At 38.0% G+C, this 20301-nt stretch overlaps 1 protein-coding gene across 1 annotated transcript in view; it reads right to left on the reverse strand.

The window, feature by feature from the left end:
- The window catches only part of LOC136262955 (trafficking protein particle complex subunit 8-like), a 28526-nt gene extending 18127 nt beyond the window's left edge, over positions 1 to 10399 (reverse strand). Inside the window, exons 1-13 of the mRNA XM_066057375.1 lie at positions 10072 to 10399; positions 9546 to 9731; positions 9039 to 9128; positions 8787 to 8952; positions 7657 to 7807; positions 6750 to 7304; positions 6341 to 6459; positions 6139 to 6289; positions 5544 to 5641; positions 3951 to 4059; positions 699 to 824; positions 239 to 310; positions 25 to 177 (exon numbers count right to left, since the gene is read on the reverse strand). Coding sequence (XP_065913447.1) covers positions 25 to 177; positions 239 to 310; positions 699 to 824; positions 3951 to 4059; positions 5544 to 5641; positions 6139 to 6289; positions 6341 to 6459; positions 6750 to 7304; positions 7657 to 7807; positions 8787 to 8952; positions 9039 to 9128; positions 9546 to 9731; positions 10072 to 10228 — 2133 coding nt within the window. The 5' untranslated portion in view covers positions 10229 to 10399. The remainder of the gene's footprint in view (positions 1 to 24; positions 178 to 238; positions 311 to 698; positions 825 to 3950; positions 4060 to 5543; positions 5642 to 6138; positions 6290 to 6340; positions 6460 to 6749; positions 7305 to 7656; positions 7808 to 8786; positions 8953 to 9038; positions 9129 to 9545; positions 9732 to 10071) is intronic.
- Between the last annotated feature and the right edge of the window lie 9902 nt (positions 10400 to 20301).

Raw genomic sequence — 20301 nt, forward strand, 5'->3', positions numbered from 1 at the left:
TCTATTACAATAACAAATACCAACTTTGTGTACAAATATGTACTCCTTAATATTAGCCTCTTGTTGAGACGATAACTGTGCACTCCTGTGTGTAAACAACTTCTCAAAAGCTTGTTTAGCCTCGACCAATCTCCGCAAGTTGAACGAGTGTCGGGCTAAGCTGAAGTGGATATAATCCTGAATGAAATAGACGATGAAATGATTACACAACAGGAGAAAGAGGAATATCCTTTCTTACCTCAGCCAGTGTCCATGACTTGTCTTTGATTACTTGTAATGCTTGTACGTACGACCGGGCACTATGCATCCTCTGTAACAAAATAATACCAGAACATTATTATACAACTTACTGTGACACGTGATACATATCAGTGATCTAGCTGTATTACAATATCAACAAGCATGCTCTGAGTAGTGACATATTGATTGATCAGCCACAAAATCTGAAGGATTAGTTTGAACAATTTTAGTCTAAATGTATTACTTCCTAGACAGTATATACAGGGTAATAACTATAAGGAAAAATTATTGGACTTAAATTTTTGAAAATGTCACAATCAAGAGTTAATGATGCTAGTCACGATATACATATCACATTGCAAATACACAGCTGTTAGATACAGGTGTTAGGAATACAATAGTTGTTGACATATTTGCTGGTGAAACACATTTGGTGTTGCTCATACATGTTCACTAACCTGTCCAGCCTTAGAGTAGCGATGTCCTGCTAGTATCATATGGAAGGAATACTTACGTTTCATCTTGTGTTTGAGAAAACAGTGAGCTGCCTGCTCCATACACAGGGCACATAACAGATCGTTGTTCTGTGGTACAACATTAACATAATAACACTTGTTGGGGTACTAATTAGTTCTGAAGAAGCTAACTAACATACAATAATTAAAGATGTCAATGAAGTTTATGAACTGGATAGTGTCTGATCGTAGTAAGGCTAACACTACTAGAATACATTGATGTGAATATCACACTGACTGTAAGTGTGTTCTTAACTCAACCATCTCTTTAATAAGTAGACCATCTAGTTACAGTGATAAGTATACTGTAGAAACCCCAACAAGGCCACGTAAAAAGCAAAGGGAATTGTGCAATCATAGCTTCTTGGAATGTACAGAAGTTTACAATATAGCACAAATTTTGGTATACGTTTATGTAACTCAGGGCCCCACATGGATGCCCACACTCACTCTTATTTGGAGAACAAAGGTCGGGTGCTGCCAGCAGTAAATGCCAGAATATACCACAATACCAATTATCAACCACAAGTATACACTACACTTAGCTAGTACAAACATTGAAGTGATCTTCGAACTCTGTTTTTTTAATTGAACTAATGAACAGTAAAGAGTTTAATGTGTGGTACAGTAAAACTGATCTTCCAGATGGCTGTATTAGACAGATCACAACTTTGAATTTTACAATACTCAGTTTAAAACTCCTCTCATTATAGAACAAATTCCTTGTATTTGTTTAATGGTTGTAAATTAATTATGACATCATCAAGCATCACAGATATATGGAAGATTGGTACAGGAAAGACATGATGTGCTACAATGAATCGACACCTATCAGTGTCAGCGACAAGAAATGGGACACAAAGGAGGACAAAAGTAAGTCCATGATATGTGCACTTTACTTACTGCGATATGCCAAAGCCACCTGTTAAGCTGAAACAACATCTAACAGTGAAAAAATCAAGCCCATAGCCTTAGCTGTAATTCTGAAGACATTAATTATTAGCCAGTCAGCAGAAAATACGACTAAATAAAACCTTTTCAAAAATTGTAGTAAACTATTGAAACTGTTTTGGGCTACAATGAAGGCACTTTAGGGCTTGACTACACCTAACCAATATTGCTAAATTGCCATAAAGGTATCATGAGGTTTGTTTCTGGTCAATATTATATTTTAGTGAGAAGTACAAACCTCCCTCTAATTTAAAGTACTAGCGTATTGTAAGATTAGCTAATCAACAGTTTTCACAGTATTGCAAAAGCAGAAAGAAGCTAAAATTAGACAGACACATACACGTCCATAAAACTTCAATGGTTTCACTAATGTACAGCATGTGTAAGGAACAAGTCCATCTCCCAACATGACATGTACATTCAATGGTCCTAGTAGTAAATTGATAACGTTGGGCCCCACTAAACCATGGTGTTTGGTGACTCAATCCTGACAAGAACTTGGGCTCAACACAGAAAAAATGATACAAGTGAGTTAGTTAAATCACATCTTTTCTACTTCCTGTACAAATCACATAAAATACACATCTTAGGGATAAACTAACAACCTTCCCACTTTATACAAATGAATCAGGTGAATCATGTTTACCATTACTTGCTGATCACACTTCATAATTCCTTTGCTTATTCAGCATCTACTACACTACACTATTACACTAACACAGCAAACAGTTATGAGAGGTGTATATAACCATATTATAACTGTACTGTCTAGTGTCTACCCATATTTGCACATGTGGAGTATTCTAGAGGCTATGAATACAAGATGTGGAACCCAATGTGCCTACAATGTGATAAACTTTAATCACAGTCATTGAAAGGTGGACCAGCCAACACAACCACCATAGGGTAGTACATTCCGATAATAACAGTATTGAATGTCAGGGAATTAAGAACACCTTGTTGATCAGTCTGGGAGCATGAATCAACTAACTGTCAAGTTGTAATTTGATTTGATACACAAGGAAGTAGTATTGCTTCATTTGTGCCCCCAGCTAATTTCAGCTGCTTATGTCACAACACACAAAATCTATACATAGTAGCATTTGTGACCATGTAAGTACACACAGGTGTTACAAAGGAACTAACACCACCAATAATGGACATCTTGTTGGCATGTTTTAGGATAAAATCAATGGCCTGTATAATGGCTTAAACATAGAATGTGTACTACATCCACCCAACACAATTACCCGACAAAAGAACTTTAGAAGTATTCGTTTAAAAGATTTGAATACAAAATTCCTACTTGTTCAAAGAATGGCACAAGTCAGGTGCATTGCATCACTTTGTGTTCTCATATTTTCTGATAGATTCACACAAGAGGCTCAAATTCACTGGTATATGAAAAATGATAAACATTATTGTAGTGAAAAACATCTGCTCAGCAAAACCGATATTCAAATATCACCCAAATACAAATATTTTAATACCATTTATTTGACCACTTGAGTTCTTTTTCTATACACTCTCATCACACGCCAAGTTCAATTTTTTGCACTGCTGTAAGTGATAAACTAAAGACTACATTTCTCTGTCACATAATCAGCCACTTTCCTGTAAGTACCGAATCGTCTGATCTGCTGAATAGTGACCTTCCCATACAACAAAACAGTGTAAGAGTTATGAAGCTCAAAATTATAGAAGTGACAAGTTCGTAGTATCACAGCAAGACATAACTACAAACACCAATACAATCACCATTAAATGGTAAAATTGTACTTTCCGAGCCTTTCACTGGAAGCAGTTATGGAGTTACAATTACAATGGCGGGTTTTTGGGAAGAAATCAATATGGTAGTTATGTTAAACACTATTTTGTGTATCACTTAAGGCTATATAATTCCTGGGTACCATCTGTATTAAAACTGAGCCAAATACTAAATGAAGGCCAGGGGGGCACGGTGAGATCTTGTACAAGCTACATTAGTAGAACAGGCTCATTACAACTAACCAAACCAGTGACTTGTCACAAGGATGTCTGCTACAAGGAGCAACAGAATTTTCAGCTGGTTCATGAGTGGATTATAAGAAATAAATGCCTGGGCGTCTATACAGATAAATACAAAATTATGGTACTAGCCAAACAATACAAAGTTACTGAATTACTGAAGTTAGTAGTTATTAGCCACAATGAAATATGCACATAACATGGTCCATTAACTACTCTAATAGAACAGTCACATACCTCTCCACTCATCTTTACAAACGCATGAGCTGCATCATGATACAATGACCGATACTTTAATACTTCACTGTATATCAGCATGCAGCGTAACACCAATGATGGATTGTTCCTATGACAAAAATTACACAATAGATGGTACCATACAATACAACAGATATATACAGTCTATAGAATTGGGAGAAGATGAATTGTAACACTGGGGACAGTTACAACTACTGTATAGGGGGATATTTTCAAGGGGGAAAATATTTTGTGGATGGCCATTATTCAAAATTTCGAGTTAGGATCTTTTATGTATTGAACAATGTCATTTCAACCAAGCTGTATAATCCCAAGGGGAAGTTTTTTTTTTAAGGATTGGAGCCAATTCGTGAAAACGCAAAATGCCCCCCTTGGAAATTTCCCGCTATACGGTACTTTATGAAGCATTTTATTACACGAATTGGCAGTGACAATAGAAATTGAGCTGGTTGTGAGAGAGAACAACTTGAACTCTATTACAAGTAATAATAGGTACGGCTAACGTTATGTACACAAAACACCTTGATCGAGTTCCTTGGTCAGTAGGGAACACTACTAAGACGTATAGTTATTTGGTCTATATTCATGTAGGTTTGGTAATACAGCCTTATTATATCAGAATACCAGATGGTGAAAGGATCAATATTCATAAGTACAGTCAGACCTTCATTATCTCCAAACATTTCTGTATCAGCTTAAATCATAAATATTCAGATCGATGAATTTACTGATACACAGAGCTCTACTCAACCATTCAACCTCTCTAATAGAGCACACTAGTATTGCACCAATAAGAGATTTAGCCAATTACCTACTTTGATTGTAGCCAATTCTGATAACCGATCCGATTACTGCTAACACCCTGTTCACACTACCTTCTAACCTGGGTAGAGCACAGCACAGCTCGAAACAAATTGCAGTGTGAGCCATGCTGAACCGGGATGACAAGGAGAGGTGGGCTGGCACAGGTTGGCCCGGGATAGGGTACAGTCCAAGTTGGCCAAGTCAGGTGGAATATTAACGCATCGTCCGAGTGTAACTGTCACAAAGCCTACCAGAACTACCGTACGATACATCGTAGCCATTTTGAGGAACGGTTTCAAAACATAGAATATACTTGCTGTGTGGCCAACAGAAGCAAGTTATATTGTTAAGTTGGCCAATGATTGTTGCTACACTAGGTCATACCATATACATGGTACTTAATTTTCACAGATCAACAAATTTCAGTATTTTTGCAGTTTTGTTTTCGAGTTTCTCACTGATATTACCAATTAGAAAGCATTGAGCCTAATAATCGTTAATTTTCAAGGATGATGCACAGCCAAGCAACCGCAAAAATTATGCCCCTCAAATATTTGTACGTACATGGTATGCCTAGTGGCATAATATTCTAATAGAACAATCTCCAGTGACCATGACGGAGGGCTTATTCATATATCAAATTTGGACAATATAAATGACATTAACTAAGTAAGAACTATGCAATGCAGTAAGAAAATTGTTGAAAAACCAAAATCTACAGTAATTACAGTGTGAATATTTTATAAAGCAGCAGTAACTATCACTCACTTAGTATTAGATCGATATACAGCTAAAGCATCTTCAAAATAAGAGCTGAGGTCTTTCCTATTAGAGCCCGTCATGAATAATGACAATGCTGTCATTTCCTAGATCACAACAAAAACACTCTAATAGAACACACACCAAAACACAAGTATATATATATATATCCACTGTACGCACAAGGATTGACACCATAGGGAGAACCTGGACAATTTGGTGAACTAAGGAGCAGTGTTTAGCCCAACAAAAAACAATGTTGGCTGATAAAGACTCACGAAAAACTAAAATTCAAATGTTTTCTCCTAATTGCAAAAAGGTACTCCCCTTCTGAGAATACAGGTACACATGGTCAAAAATGTCAGTGCCCAAGCGTTCTCCTAATTACACCATATAAGGTAACAGGAGAATAGTATAACACTTGTATGATGTGTGCGGTGGGAACGCCAGTAGAGCCACGGTATGGGCTGAACTGGAACTAGTAGTAAACCGCATCATCTCTTACTATAAGAGAATGTGAAAATGTATATATAACCTTACAAAAGAACAACCATTTTAATTGTGGTATTCAGTTTCACAACATGTTTAACAAAGAACTCCTTACCACAGCCCCAGCATACAATAACCATGCATGATCAGCCTGGTAATCTCTTCTGACACTGTTGTATGTCTGATACGATAGTTCATAATTCTGTAATAGAAACGCTAGGTCCCCTAGTTGCCTCATCTGTAGTTCTGCCGAATCGTGAGCATAGCTAGGACAACAAAACACATTACACCAGTATCACCCCCAGCCTGTGACATACCTGGATGAACCTGTATTATTGTGTGATACTGATGAAGCATTGCTTTGTCGCCGACCACCCCCTAGCCACCCACGAGCAGCAGACATAAACTGTCTCCTGAAACCTTGTCTGCTGGCCAGCTAGGAATGTAGACAGCATAATGATAAATATATCCGGGTAAGCAATCCCTAAATTCATGCCACACAGGATAGCTCAATGAAATGGCCACATGTTGTAATAGATTTATTCAGAAACTCAACCTTTGTAGCGTAAACCAATAGGAATTATGAGCTCCCCAGTCACCCAATCACCTAGCAGTACACAGCTAACAAAATATTACCATAGCAGCCAATGTACACCATGTTTATAAACAGACCCAGATCTATACACACAACCATCTCCACCACCACTAACACAAGCCAACACTCACTCTTTCATTCATTGTTCTCATCAGTTGTTCCAGGTGAGGTAGAAGGCCTCTAGTAACAAACTCCTCTAGAAATTTTTGCAGTCTTTGATGATCCTCCAATGTTAAGTGGTCTCCATATCTTACAGTATTTCTAACACTGTCAGTACCATCATCAGTATTGGCAGCAGTACCAGCAACTGGTTGTTGGGGCTGCTGTAATAAAGTGTCCATACTTGCACTTCGTTTACTGTTAACTTTATTAATATGTACTAATAGAGGACTACTATGAGCACTGCGGACTTTCCTGTCACCTCCCACACTGAGGGATTGTTGTGATAAAGGGTCTGTACCCAGTTCAATATTGGATGATGATAGTGTTGCTGGTATAGGTGCATCTGTGTCATCGTCACCATCTGTGTTCAGGGTAGGCTCCTCTCGGACATCATCTGGTTTAAGTACCCCAATATTCAAACTATTAATGCTATTGGCAGTTATTGAGTCAACACCATCAGCACTGTCCCTGTGTTTTAATACTCTTGATAGTGATGACCTCTTAGCAGGTGGGGTGACCTCACCCTGTATAACAATTATGTTACATACTGTTACGTACTAATAAACACATGCACACACAAAGCAAAGCCTCCAGCAGTCATGCATAACTGCGTACCACTCAAGCACATGCTGTAACCTGCAGGAGGTCTCACAAAGAGAGGTAGCAAACTCCCAAGTTCCACAATGACCCCAAGACCACTAAGCAAGACAAGAACCAGATTAACCTTTCAATTAGCAGCTGATGCTCTAGTCACTTGGATACACTGCCTCACACATTGGTCCACACTCACACGTGCACACACACGTGCACACACACACACACACACACACACACACACACACACACACACACACACACACACACACACACACACACCGTGGTATAACGTTGGTGCCTAATAAACTGACTCCAAGGATCCGGCAGGCTCTCAGTGGAGTCAACAGATGACGGTCGAGAATTCACCCGGAGTAGATAACAGGAGCCGGCACCATACTGTCCTTTCATGCGTTCAAACAAGTCACCAGCCCTGTACAGATGAAAGTGTGGCATCACCAAACCATACAAAGACATGGTTATAAATTCTAACAACGTCACACACATAGTACATTTAGCATCCTGAAACTCTGCTATGCAGGTGGCTATTAGCAAAGCACACCATAATATACAGGTTACCACAAAAGAAATAGGGCAGTATTAAATTAAGCAATAAGAACAGCTCAACTTTCACAAACAACATTTCAGAATTCACCACATTCGTGCCCTCCAATAGCACAGCAGTAGAAATGACTCTATCTCTTTCATGCTGCACACCATAACAGGTGGAGTTGTGATATTGTCTTCACTTGAAATCTTTAATATATAACCCTTCAAAGACGGAATAAATTTTGAATATGAAATAATGTGTAAGTGTGTACTGATCAGGCTCCGATTACTGCCACAACGGGATATATTTATACATGCAATAAAACTTTAATTCAAGCACTACAAGAACATGTAAACAGTTTTACACAACACTAAAGAGTACTTTTGATACAAATTGATGAATGCCAGACATCGCTTTCACTGGAACTAGACGGTGTTTCAATTGATAAGAGCGTCCATTTAAAAATCACGTGATCTATTGTATACCACTCAAATCAGTAGCGCATGAGGATTCTAATGGCACTTGGCTTAAGGCCATAGCATTAAGTACAACGAAGATATGCCTTGATTAGTGAACCAGTGTACAGCCATGGCGTACATTTGATGAAGGCAGGTCATTTCTAAATGGTGTGATGAACGAAGTTCATGGTAAGTAACGTGGTGGCTGTGGGATCTTTCGGTCATTAATACCTGAGAGTTCATATAGAGGCATACGTCAAAGCCTAAAATAATTAATATAGGCTTACGGGAGTCAAAGGGTTGATGCATACCATTGAAGCATTATGTACCAAGTTCCATAGGACTAAATTTTAATAGCTCAAGCCCTAACACCACTACATTATCTAATGCTATGACTCACTGACCTCTTGTCATTTCCACTGACCACATCATGTAGGAGGATATGCCAGCAGTAGACATGAGGGGTCAGCCATTTTGGGTAAGGCTGTGACTCCATCTTCTTCTGCTCTTGGTACAGCTCGGTGAAGGCTGCCACTGGGTTCTCATTATAACTGGACACCACTAGTAGAGCTGTTAAGCAGGTCAAGGACTAAACTATCTTGACTTCTTTTATTGGTACAATAATAGCAACATGCACACACACCACAAAAGGATACATCCCATGTAATGACGGATGTACTCGTGATCTGACTGCTTTATCAACTGGATGAAATCATCACGATAATTATCATACCATGGAGTAGGCCCTACGCATGATACACCAGTGATCAAACACATACACGCATGTCACTACAGACATCATCATTGATAACTACTCTAGTTACACACATTTAGATAACCTTAGCTGACAATTCTTATAAACAAGCTTTGGAAAAACACAATCTCACAGCAAATATTTGGACAAATTTATAGATTCTAAAACATACAACATGACTTTCAGGATAAACATTAACACTGACTGAGCTTACTGCTTATAGTCCAGATACACACACAACTTAATGTACACTATCAGAATGATGTTGTATGTAGTAGCGGGGAAACAATGATTTAGTATTGTAATGGTGAAAAACAGCTATTCTCTAAGGTAATAACTATGACTGTCCATAAGAGGAATAAACGCACAAACACAAAACTATACACAATACAATATCAACAGCTCTCACCAGCAATGTCCACATTTCCCGACTGATTACTCATTTCCAGGTCAACATTTCCTTCAGTCTGTCTCACTGTCTGACTTAGTAATAGTTTTAGTTTCCCCTCACTATGAGGATCCTTCATCGGTTCAGACAGGGAGACACGTAAACCAGTAGCATTGTAATAACGTCCACTGTGGTCATGAATCCGTACTACGTGAATAATAGGTACACAGTATATGATTTTCATAAAATTATTCACACAAAGGCAACAAAAAAGGTTGACCCATTTTCTTTTAAAATCTGCAATAGAGGTATGCCTCTTTGGAGGAAATAACTAAGACAAAGTTATTGCCAAATTTCTCTTCTTAGTATGGCAGTATTTCTCCACTTTAGAGTGCGACAAACTAGAGGTTTTCTGTATTTAGATTACAAATTTCACAGCACAAACTTCAGGAAAATACAGTACACACAAAAAACACACTGAATTTTCACTCTACACATTAATCTCAGCTACACACGCCGTGCATACATGTTACTCTAAATAACGCACCATCCGTTGTCAGTTGACAAAAAGGTCTCAAAAGCTCCACAAAAGTTAATCTGTTCTTCTTACAAATTGCCGAAGCATCTTCAGAACACAGCACAGCAACCGGTAATCCAAACGTGTCCTTCACAAATGCATAACCGCCCTTTCGCGACTGGGCCATGCTTTTGGCGCCTTTAACCTTTACTGCTTCAAGAATCTTCTACACGGCCTGAAAGACTGCACGTGAAAAAGATCTCAACTAAACTCCATCCCTCTATGTTGATAGGTGAATTTCGCTGCCGGTTCTTGTACAGATAAGTGACGCCATTTTACATCCGTGGTCGCTCACGTGAATTAGTGACTGCTCTATTAGAGTAACTGAGTGTTTTCTTGGAAACACTAAAACGCCACGTGTCAGTGAAGATGCTAAAGAATGGTTGATTGATTGATTGATTGATTGTTTTTATTACCTCTAAACAGTCATACAAAGCCGCTCTTCCCTGCCAGAGGGGCATACATACATACAACAACATATTAAAAGTCACAGTACAACTGACGTACAAACACACATCGAGATGCTACAAAGGTAAACACAGCAAACAGTTAGCAGTTAACTACAACACATACTTATTATAAACCAAACTAAATTAAAATTTACAGTCATTTTTGAGTCCAAAAGATGCTGTAACGTTCGCTTCTTAAAGCCATAATGACTATTTTGATGCATAAAGATAAAAAATATGGTAAATTATTCCACCCCTTTTGAACGGAAAAAATTTCTGTGTAAATGAAAATCTAAATTTATTTATTATTTGCTTGGGACAGCAATATGGTGTCTCATAGTGTAATTGTCTGCCAAACTGAATTGGTGGACTCAATAATATAGTATTTTTCGTGTAACTATGATAATGGCGGCATAACATAAGCAAACGATGGTATTGGATCAGTGATTGGACAGAAAGCCACCCAAGACTCCTCCACAGAGGACTAACATGGTCAAACTTCCTCAGTCCATAAACAACCCTAACACGATTAACCATCCTCTCCAATCTGGACTGCAGATTGTGACTCTAAGATGGCCCCCAAACAGACACCACATAGCGTAGGTGTGATAGTACAAGAAGTTTCAGAATAGCCACAGGTAAATTCCTCTGATAGCAACCAATTAAGTATAAATAATATGCCATTTTCTTGCAAAGAGTTGAAATATGAGAAGGCCACCAAAGTAACAATATACCCATGGCAAGTACTTCTGAGTAACAACCTTTGTTAGAGGGGAGCCATGCATCCAACAAAACTGGTGGAGCCTCAATAGATCTTCGAGACCGAGCATTAAACCACATCACATTTGATTTAAGACTCATTCTACTGTCCCTGACCCATGAATGTAGCAAACATAAATCCTCACAGAACATTGAGAAACAGAAGAGTGACCACAGAGGAGTGGTCATCTCCACAACAAATTAAACAAGTATCGTCAGAAAACTGAACTAAAACTCCATTTTTCACTTGTAAGGGCATATCATTTACATTGATCAAAAACAAAAGGTGTCCCAGTGCACTGCCTTGGGGAATGCCACCCAACACAGTTTCCCAATCATAATTACTACGAGTCACCAAGTTTGACCCTTTGCTGTCAATCAGCAAGATAATGACGAAGCCACAACAACTCTGCATAGGTTAATTAACAGTGCATAGGTTTAGACTCATACACTGGTCTTTACTGGCATAAGTGAGTCTAGGCTAGCTATACCTTGGACTAGCAATAAATAGCTATACAGCCATATGATGAGTTCTGTGAGTTCCGAATGTTCTATTAGAGTAGTTATATAGCTACAGTACGTATAGTTGACTGATTATATTTTATGTAACGATGTTTAATATTAATTATTTTGTACAGTTAGTGTATTTTTGTATTATGATTGCTGTGATATTGTGTGTCCTTGTGGTATGTATTTGTATGTATGCTCCTGCATGGAAGAATGGCTTATAGCCAAATGTAAGAGCTTAAAATTAATAAAAATCAACCAATCAATCACTGCACTATTAAGTGTTGGGAGTAACGCGTTACAAAAGTAACGAGTTACGTAATGTTATTACTTTTGTGGTAACTAAGTAATATAACGAAATATGCTATAAAAACAGGTAATATAACTCAAGTTATTTTACTTACAAATGTAACGCGTTACCTAAGTAATATAGTTACTGTAACGAATCTAATATTACGTAATAGTATTACTACAAGTAACGAAGTTACTAATCTCGTTTGTAATCCACTGAGTAACGCCTAGCCACAACGAAGTAATGAAGTCTACTGAATGAAGCTTATTCACCAGCTTCTTACATATAACCAATATTTGCACATTGTCCGACAACGAAATCATGTCACGTGATAAGGTGGTAGTTTCACACGTGACAGCTTAAGGCTGTGGACACAAAGTAATATAATATGTAATATTATTATAGTTACTTTATTTTATGGGTAATATGTAACTGTAACTAAATAGTTCAGTTGCAAGTAATATGTAATATGTAACTAGTTACTTTTTTAAAGTAACTTGCCCAACACTGACTATTAAGGGTATAATTAGCTTTGTAATTTATTAAGCCTTACTCCATCATGTCATCATAGCCACTCTGATATTTATATCACCTTCGAGGTCTGGGGAATTCATTAGCTAGCTATGTAGCATGAGCTTATATGCATGTTTTGGCTATCATTCTCTGCTGGCTTAAGATGCTATTGTATCTGTCCACTACCAGCTGGTAACTATATACACAGTAAATATATTGAGTGGGTGCTAATTACCCTAATGCTGGCACCCCTATAGCTAAATCCCTTGAAGGACTGAATTACTGCTACACAAAATATCATTTTAGCAAAATACAACACTCTTTAAAGAGTATTCAATAATAATATATTTGTAATTACTTTGGCTTCTGCTTGTCTAATAACTCTTAGCTTAACTGTGACCTGTCGGTACATTAGAAAATTAAGGGCATATAGCATAATACTAGTACTATAGGTACATTTTCACATTATTTAATTTTTCTGCCAGGTATAGAACTATATACATATTAATATTATTTTATAGTGGGGGTGATGTTACATGCCACTCCCCATGCAGTAGCACTATACAGAGTACATAGTAGTACTAGTACATAGACACATGTTGGACAAGAAAATAGAGAGCAACAAGAGGCAACCATCTCTGAATGGCTTTGATAAATCAGTTAGATGTATAGAAACAGGAAACTCATGGGTGGTTGCAGAGTCCCAGTATGATGTAAAGAAAACAATGCAAGATAATACATGATCTACAAAGAGGGGTTTGACTGCAAACAGTCAAACTTGTACTGTTATGACACTTTGCTACTGGAGCAAATAGTACTAGTATAGAAGTATGTATTGATACACACAAGAAATAGATCATTTACAGTATAAACGTATGCACGTAAGTTGCATATGAAGTGCTCCATAATCAGACAGGACTCACACCATCTATCATATTAATATTGACAAAAAATAACACATATGCCTTGCTATGCTAGTCCGGCAAGCATGACAGCACAAAGATAGTTACAACCACTATTCAAATCAAATTCATGATCAACTAAAGCATTCTGTTTGTGTTAGCCAGAACTCTATAGACACCAGTAAACAGTTAAAATAAAAACAATGGCTAATGCCCTGACCATTTGCGAACAACTATTGGCATGAGAAAGAGTTGTTCAAGATGAGCTAGAGTTTATAATGTGTCGGTTGGATGCTGCACCTACATAGCTCCCTAGTGGACACTTTGTTCTTCATTGCATGCAACCTTTACTTGACACTTTGACGGCAGTATAGTAATACTTGTTGCCATTGACAGCCACCAGTGCCATTGTTGATATTTTCTGCTGAGCAGAACAATTGATGTAGGGCTGGGCGGTATTGAAATTTTACTATCACGATATATCATGGGAAAAATATCACGATATTACTAATTATCACGATATTTTTTTCATATTTTGTTAGATGCTCTACTATGAAACTACACCTACCTACACAAGTGATATAACCTGCAGCAACATGAATGGATGTGCAAAAATACATGTACATGGCATTAACCATTTATTGAACTATACATGGATATAATAGACATTAGCTAGATCTACAATTAAGCATGGAGAAGATGTGTCTTACACACCCAAGTGCTTGACATAAATTCAGGAGTTCTACAGATTCCCAAAAGACTGCTAACTATAGCAACAAAAGCTCATTCACCCATACACATTTTATTAGCTATAATGCCACAATGTGTAGAAATATTCTTTCCTCAATAATAATAAAGTCCCTTCAGTAGCTACTTTCATATTCGCATGAGTGCTCTATAGAGTTACTTGACTGCTCTATTAGAGTATATAGGTGACTGCTCTATTAGAGTATCTCGATCTTTCCTGGAGCTAAACAGCAGCACTATGTTTACAGTAGTTAGTTAATGTGGAGAACATCGCGGTAATCACTATCTAATCCAAAACAGCCAAGCTGTAAAAAAAGTGTGCGGCCCTCAGAAAGGCTATGGTGAAAAAAGATGTGAAATCCAAGGTGGCGGCCAAGAAATGGCTGTGATGGTAGGTTAATGGTAAAAATTTTAATAAAGACAATTCAGGTGAATTTTTGTGCCGCTTCACAAAATTTACCTAAATTGTCATTATTAAAATTTTTACCATTAACCTACCATCACAGCCATTTCTTGGCCGCCACCTTGGATTTCACATCTTTTTTCACCATAGCCTTTCTGAGGGCCGCACACTTTTTTTACAGCTTGGCTGTTTTGGATTAGATTTCATTTCTTTTTGTATTTGTATACCAGCTTTGGGACTTTTTTAACCTACGTTTTTTTCTTTACTACAGGAAGAAGAAAAGATGAAGTAGATGTACTTTAAATATTATATCAGTAAATGTACAAATTATATATACTGTATAATACATATTTGACCGCATTTGCGAAAAGGGGTCTTCCACACACATCCAATTTGCCAACTTTGACAATTGATAACTTCAGATTGGAAAGAGCTATTGCCTTGATATTTGGACAGTGGTGAGCACCACTATAGCTGAATACATGGTGAAAGTTTCAGGTTAATATGTTACTTGAACACTGCGTTATGGTCTCCAACGTTTACGGAATTGGATGTGTGTGGAAGACCCCTTTTCGCAAATCCAGTCACATATATTGATTACAGAAATCTCCATGGTGGTTTCTTTGTAACTGAACACTCTACAAGGTGACTTCTTCTAATTGCTCTCTCTACAGGGTGAATTGTTTGTAGCTGAACGATCTACAAGGAACTTCTTCTAGCTGATCTCTCTACAGGGTGATGTGTTTGTAGCTGAATTTTGTATAGGTGATTTGTTTGCAGCTGAGCTCTTTACAGAATGGTTTCTTTGTAGCTGAACTCTCTAAAAGGTAACTTCTTCTAACTGATCTTTCTACAGGGCAATTTGTTTCTGGCAGAATTTTCTACAGGGTGATTTCTTTGCAGCTGAACTCTCTACATGGTGGTTTCTTTGTAGCTGAACTCTCTACAAGGTAATTTCTTCTAGCTGATCTCTCTACAGGGAGATTTGTTCGTAGTTGAATTCTGTACAGGTGATTTGTTTGCAGCTGAGCTCTTTACAAAATGGTTTCTTTGTAGCTGAACTTTCTCCAAGGTAACTTCTTCTAACTGATCTTTCTACAGGGTGATTTGTTTGTAACTGAACTATCTACAAGGTAATTTCTTCTTGCTGATCTCTCTACAGGGTGATTTGTTTGTAGCTGAATTCTGTACAAGTGATTTGTTTGCAGCTGAGCTCTTTACAGAATGGTTTCTTTGTAGCTGATCTCTCTACAGGGTGATTTGTTTGTAGCTGAACTCTCTACAGGTGATTTGTTTGTAGCTGAACTCTCTACAAGGCGATACTTCTAGGTGATCTCTCTACAGGATTCCTTGTTTCTAACTGAACTCTGAACAGGGTGATCTGTTCATAGCTGAACTTTCTACTGGGTGATTTGTTTGCAGCTGAACTCTCTAAATGGTGGTTTCTTTGTAGCTGAACTCTCTACAATGTGACTTCTTCTAGCTGAACTCTCTACAAGGTGACTTGTTTCTAGCTGATCTCTCTACAGGGTGACTTGTTTCTAGCTGAACTCTCTACAGGTGATTTGTTTGTAGCTGAACTCTCTACATGGTGGTTTCGTTGTAGCTGAACTCTCTACAAGGTAACTTCTTCTAGCTGATCTTTTTACACTGCATATTTGTTTGTAGCTGAGTTCTCTACAGGGTGATTTGTTTGCAGCTGAACTCTCTACATGGGAGTTTCATTGTAGCTGAACTCTCTACAATGTGACTTCTTCTAGCTGAACTCTCTACAGGGTGACTTGTTTCTAGCTGAACTCTCTACAGGTGATTTGTTTGCAGCTGAACTCTCTACATGGTGGTTTCTTTGTAGCTGAACTCTCTACAAGGTAACTTCTTCTAGCCGATCTTTCTACAAGGTGATTGAGTTTTTTTCAGCTGAACTCTTTACATGGTGGTTGCTTTGTAGCTGAACTCTCTAAAAGGTGACTTCTTCTAGCTGAACTCTCTACAGGATGATTTGTTTGCAGCTGAACTCTCTACGTGGTAGTTTCTTTGTAGCTGAACTCTCTACAATGTGACTTCTTCTAGCTGAACTCTCTACAGGGTGACTTGTTTTTAGCTGATCTCTCTAAGGGTGACTTGTTTCTAGCTGAACTCTCTACAGGTGATTTGTTTGCAGCTGAACTCTCTACATGGTGGTTTCTTTGTAGCTGAACTCTCTACAAGGTAACTTCTTCTAGCTGATCTTTCTACAGGGTGATTTGTTTGTAGCTGAATTCTCTACAGGGTGATTTATGTGCAGCTTAACTCTCTACAAGGTGACTTCTTCTAGCTGAACTCTCTACAGAGGGATTAATTTTTTTTGCAGCTGAACTCTCTACATGGTGGTTTCTTTGTAACTTAACTCTCTACAGGGTGATTTGTTTGTAGCTGAACTCTCTACAGGGTGATCTGTTCATAGCTGAACTCCCTATAAGGTAACTTCTTCTAGCTAATCTTTCTACAGGGCGATTTGTTTGTAGCTGAGTTCTCTACAGGGTGATTTGTTTGCAGCTGAACTCTACATGGTAGTTTCTTTGTAGCTCTACAATGTGACTTCTTCTAGCTGAACTCTCTACAAGGTGACTTGTTTCTAGCTGATCTCTCTACAGGGTGACTTGTTTCTAGCTGAACTCTCTACAGGTGATTTGTTTGCAGCTGAATTCTCTACATGGTTTATTTCTTTGTAACTGAACTCCCTGCAAGGTGACTTCTTCTAGCTGATCTCTCTACAGGGAGATTTGTTTGTAGCTTAACTCTCTACAGGTGATTTGTTTGCAGCTGAACTCTCTACATGATGGTTTCTTTGTAGCTGAACTCTCTACAAGGTAATTTCTTCTAGCTGATCTCTCTACAGGCCGATTTGTTTGTAGCTGAACTCTCTACATGATGGTTTCTTTGTAGCTGAACTCTCTACAAGGTGATTTCTTCTATAGCTGATCTTTCTACAGGGTGATTTGTTTGTAGTTGAACTCTCTACATGATAGATTCTTTGTAGCTGAACTCTCTACAAGGTGATTTCTTCTATAGCTGATCTTTCTACAGGGTGATTTGTTTGTACCTGAACTATCTACATGATGGTTTATTTGTAGCTGAACTCTCTACAAGGTAACTTCTTCTAGCTGATCTCTCTACAGGACAATTTGTTTGTACCTGAACTCTCACATGATTGTTTCTTTGAAGCTGAACTCTCTACAAGGTGATTTCTTCTAGCTGATCTTTCTACAGGGTGATTTGTTTGTAGCAGAACTCTCTACAAGGAAACTTCTTCTAGCTGATCTCTCTACAGGGAGATTTGTTTGTAGCTGAACTCTCTATACATGATTTGTTTGCAGCTGAATTCTCTACATGATGGTTTCTTTGTAGCTGAACTCTCTATAAGGTAACTTCTTCTAGCTGATCTCTTTACAGGGTGAATTGTTTGTAGCTGAACGATCTACAAGGTAACTTCTTCTTACTTATCTCTCTACAGGGTGATTTGTTTGTAGCTGAACTTTCTACAAGGAAACCTCTTTTAACTGAGCTCTGTACAGGGTGAATTCTTTGTAGCTGAACTATCTACAAGGTAACTTCTTCTAGCTGATCTCTCTACAGGATGATTTGTTTGTAGCTGAACTATCTACAAGGTAACTTCTTCTAGCTGATCTCTCTACAGGGTGATTTGTTTGTAGCTGAATTCTGTATAGGTGATTTGTTTGCAGCTGAGCTCTTTACAGAATGGTTTCTTTGTAGCTGAACTCTCTACAAGGTAACTTCTTCTAGCTGATGTATCTACAGGGTCACTAGTTTGTAGCTGAATTCTCTACATCATGGTTTCTTTGTAACTGAACTATCTACAAGGTGACATCTTCTAGCTGATCTTTCAACAGGGTGATTTGTTTGTAACTGAACTCTCTACAAGAAAACTTCTTCTAACTGATGTCTGAACAGGGTGAATTGTTTGTAGCTGAACTCTCTACAGGGTGATTTGTTTGTAGCTGATCTCTATACAGGTTACTTATTTCTAACTGATCTCTTGAATTCTGTTCAGGGTGACTGCTCTATTAGGATGACTGCTCTATTAGAGTATCTCGATCTCGCACTTGCTACACCAAGTTGGATTTCGTGTTATAACTCCGTGGCTTTAAGTCTGATTCTTCTACACCATTGAAGAGCCTTTCTAAGATGATAACTCCATCTGTACAGCGATTTTCAAAGCATTACCCCAAGTGGTTTATCTGGTAGGCGTGGCAAGCATAATAATAATAAGGTATATGTGGGTATTATGAGTCACTTAAGTTAAAAACATTCCTATCACCTAATAATGTGGCCCCAATGTTTCATACTACTTGTAGGCAAAGGTGTACCCATAAACTACACTATCCTAAAATTTCTAAAATTATCCTATCATGTGGTGGGCTGTATGATTTTTTCTCTAAAGTACTTTATGTGCTCCTGTTATGAGTCATATGGGGGTATTATGGGTCACAATATTCATTACTTGATAAGTTAATTATTTTATATTCAATTATGGTAAATGTTGTGGAAATATTTATAGGTACTCTAATGGCATTCAAAACACCATAGTTGACTTGGTTTTTGCACTTTATATCTTCATGCTCCTTACTACATGGTAAGAGGTACATGTAGCTAATCCAGAGCAGTATTCCTGCTTAATGAACTAAGTTATCTCTTAATTGGATTTGCAGTTAGCTTATGATCACTGTCTATGTTGGTCTGAAGTAGTATCATCCATTTCTTTCTAAATCTACAGGATTTAACCCTGTGAGCATATTTTAAGCTATGCGACCCTTAATGCAACCTGACCCAAAATATCAGCATATACCTTAATAATAATAAAATTAAAAAATTAAAAATTAGCTAATCTTGATTGCGTAATTGTTACACACTGTTGATTTTTTCGCTGTATCTTCCTGGTTTTTAGCTCGATTTCTTTCAAACCACAAAAGGTTTGAGGTTCAATAGTTAACCTATTCACCCACCGAATTTCAGCTTCTTCCCATACGCGGTTTACCCTGTAGGCGTGACAACATATTGGTGTTATTTTTCGTGCATAATCCCTCATAACTCTTTGCCTGTTTATGGTATTCCAGCCAAAGTTGGTACCGAGATGCGCCTTTATACTCCCCTTCTGTGTGCCAAATTTCAAGGCAATCGGATAACGCGTTCGCGTTTTATAGCAGTTTTTGTAAGTGTGCGAAAAGAGGAAGAAAAATAAGAAGAAGAAGAAGAAGAAGAAGAAAAAACGAAGAAACTAAGCCAATTTTTGAAGTCGCATATCTCAGGAATGCCTGAAGCGATTTCGCTCAAATTTGGAATGTGGAGTGCTGAAGGTGGAGGGAATCTACACAGCAAAATTTGTCTTGTTTCATCAAGGCAGCACAGAGCTACGGAGGTGCGAAAATTGCGTTTTGTTTCTTCCTGTCAATATACTCACGGGGTTGCGCGCCGGCTTCTTGGGCCGCACGACACACTACCGTGTGTCTTGATATTGCGATAATATCATTTCCAAGATTTTTGACGATACTGGTATCGTTACATCAGAATATCGCGGTTTTACGATATAACCGAGATACCGCCCACCCCTAAATTGATGTAAGGCTTTAA

The sequence above is a fragment of the Dysidea avara genome, chromosome 8 (assembly GCF_963678975.1).
Source record: "Dysidea avara chromosome 8, odDysAvar1.4, whole genome shotgun sequence".
Classification (NCBI taxonomy): Eukaryota; Metazoa; Porifera; class Demospongiae; order Dictyoceratida; family Dysideidae; genus Dysidea; species Dysidea avara.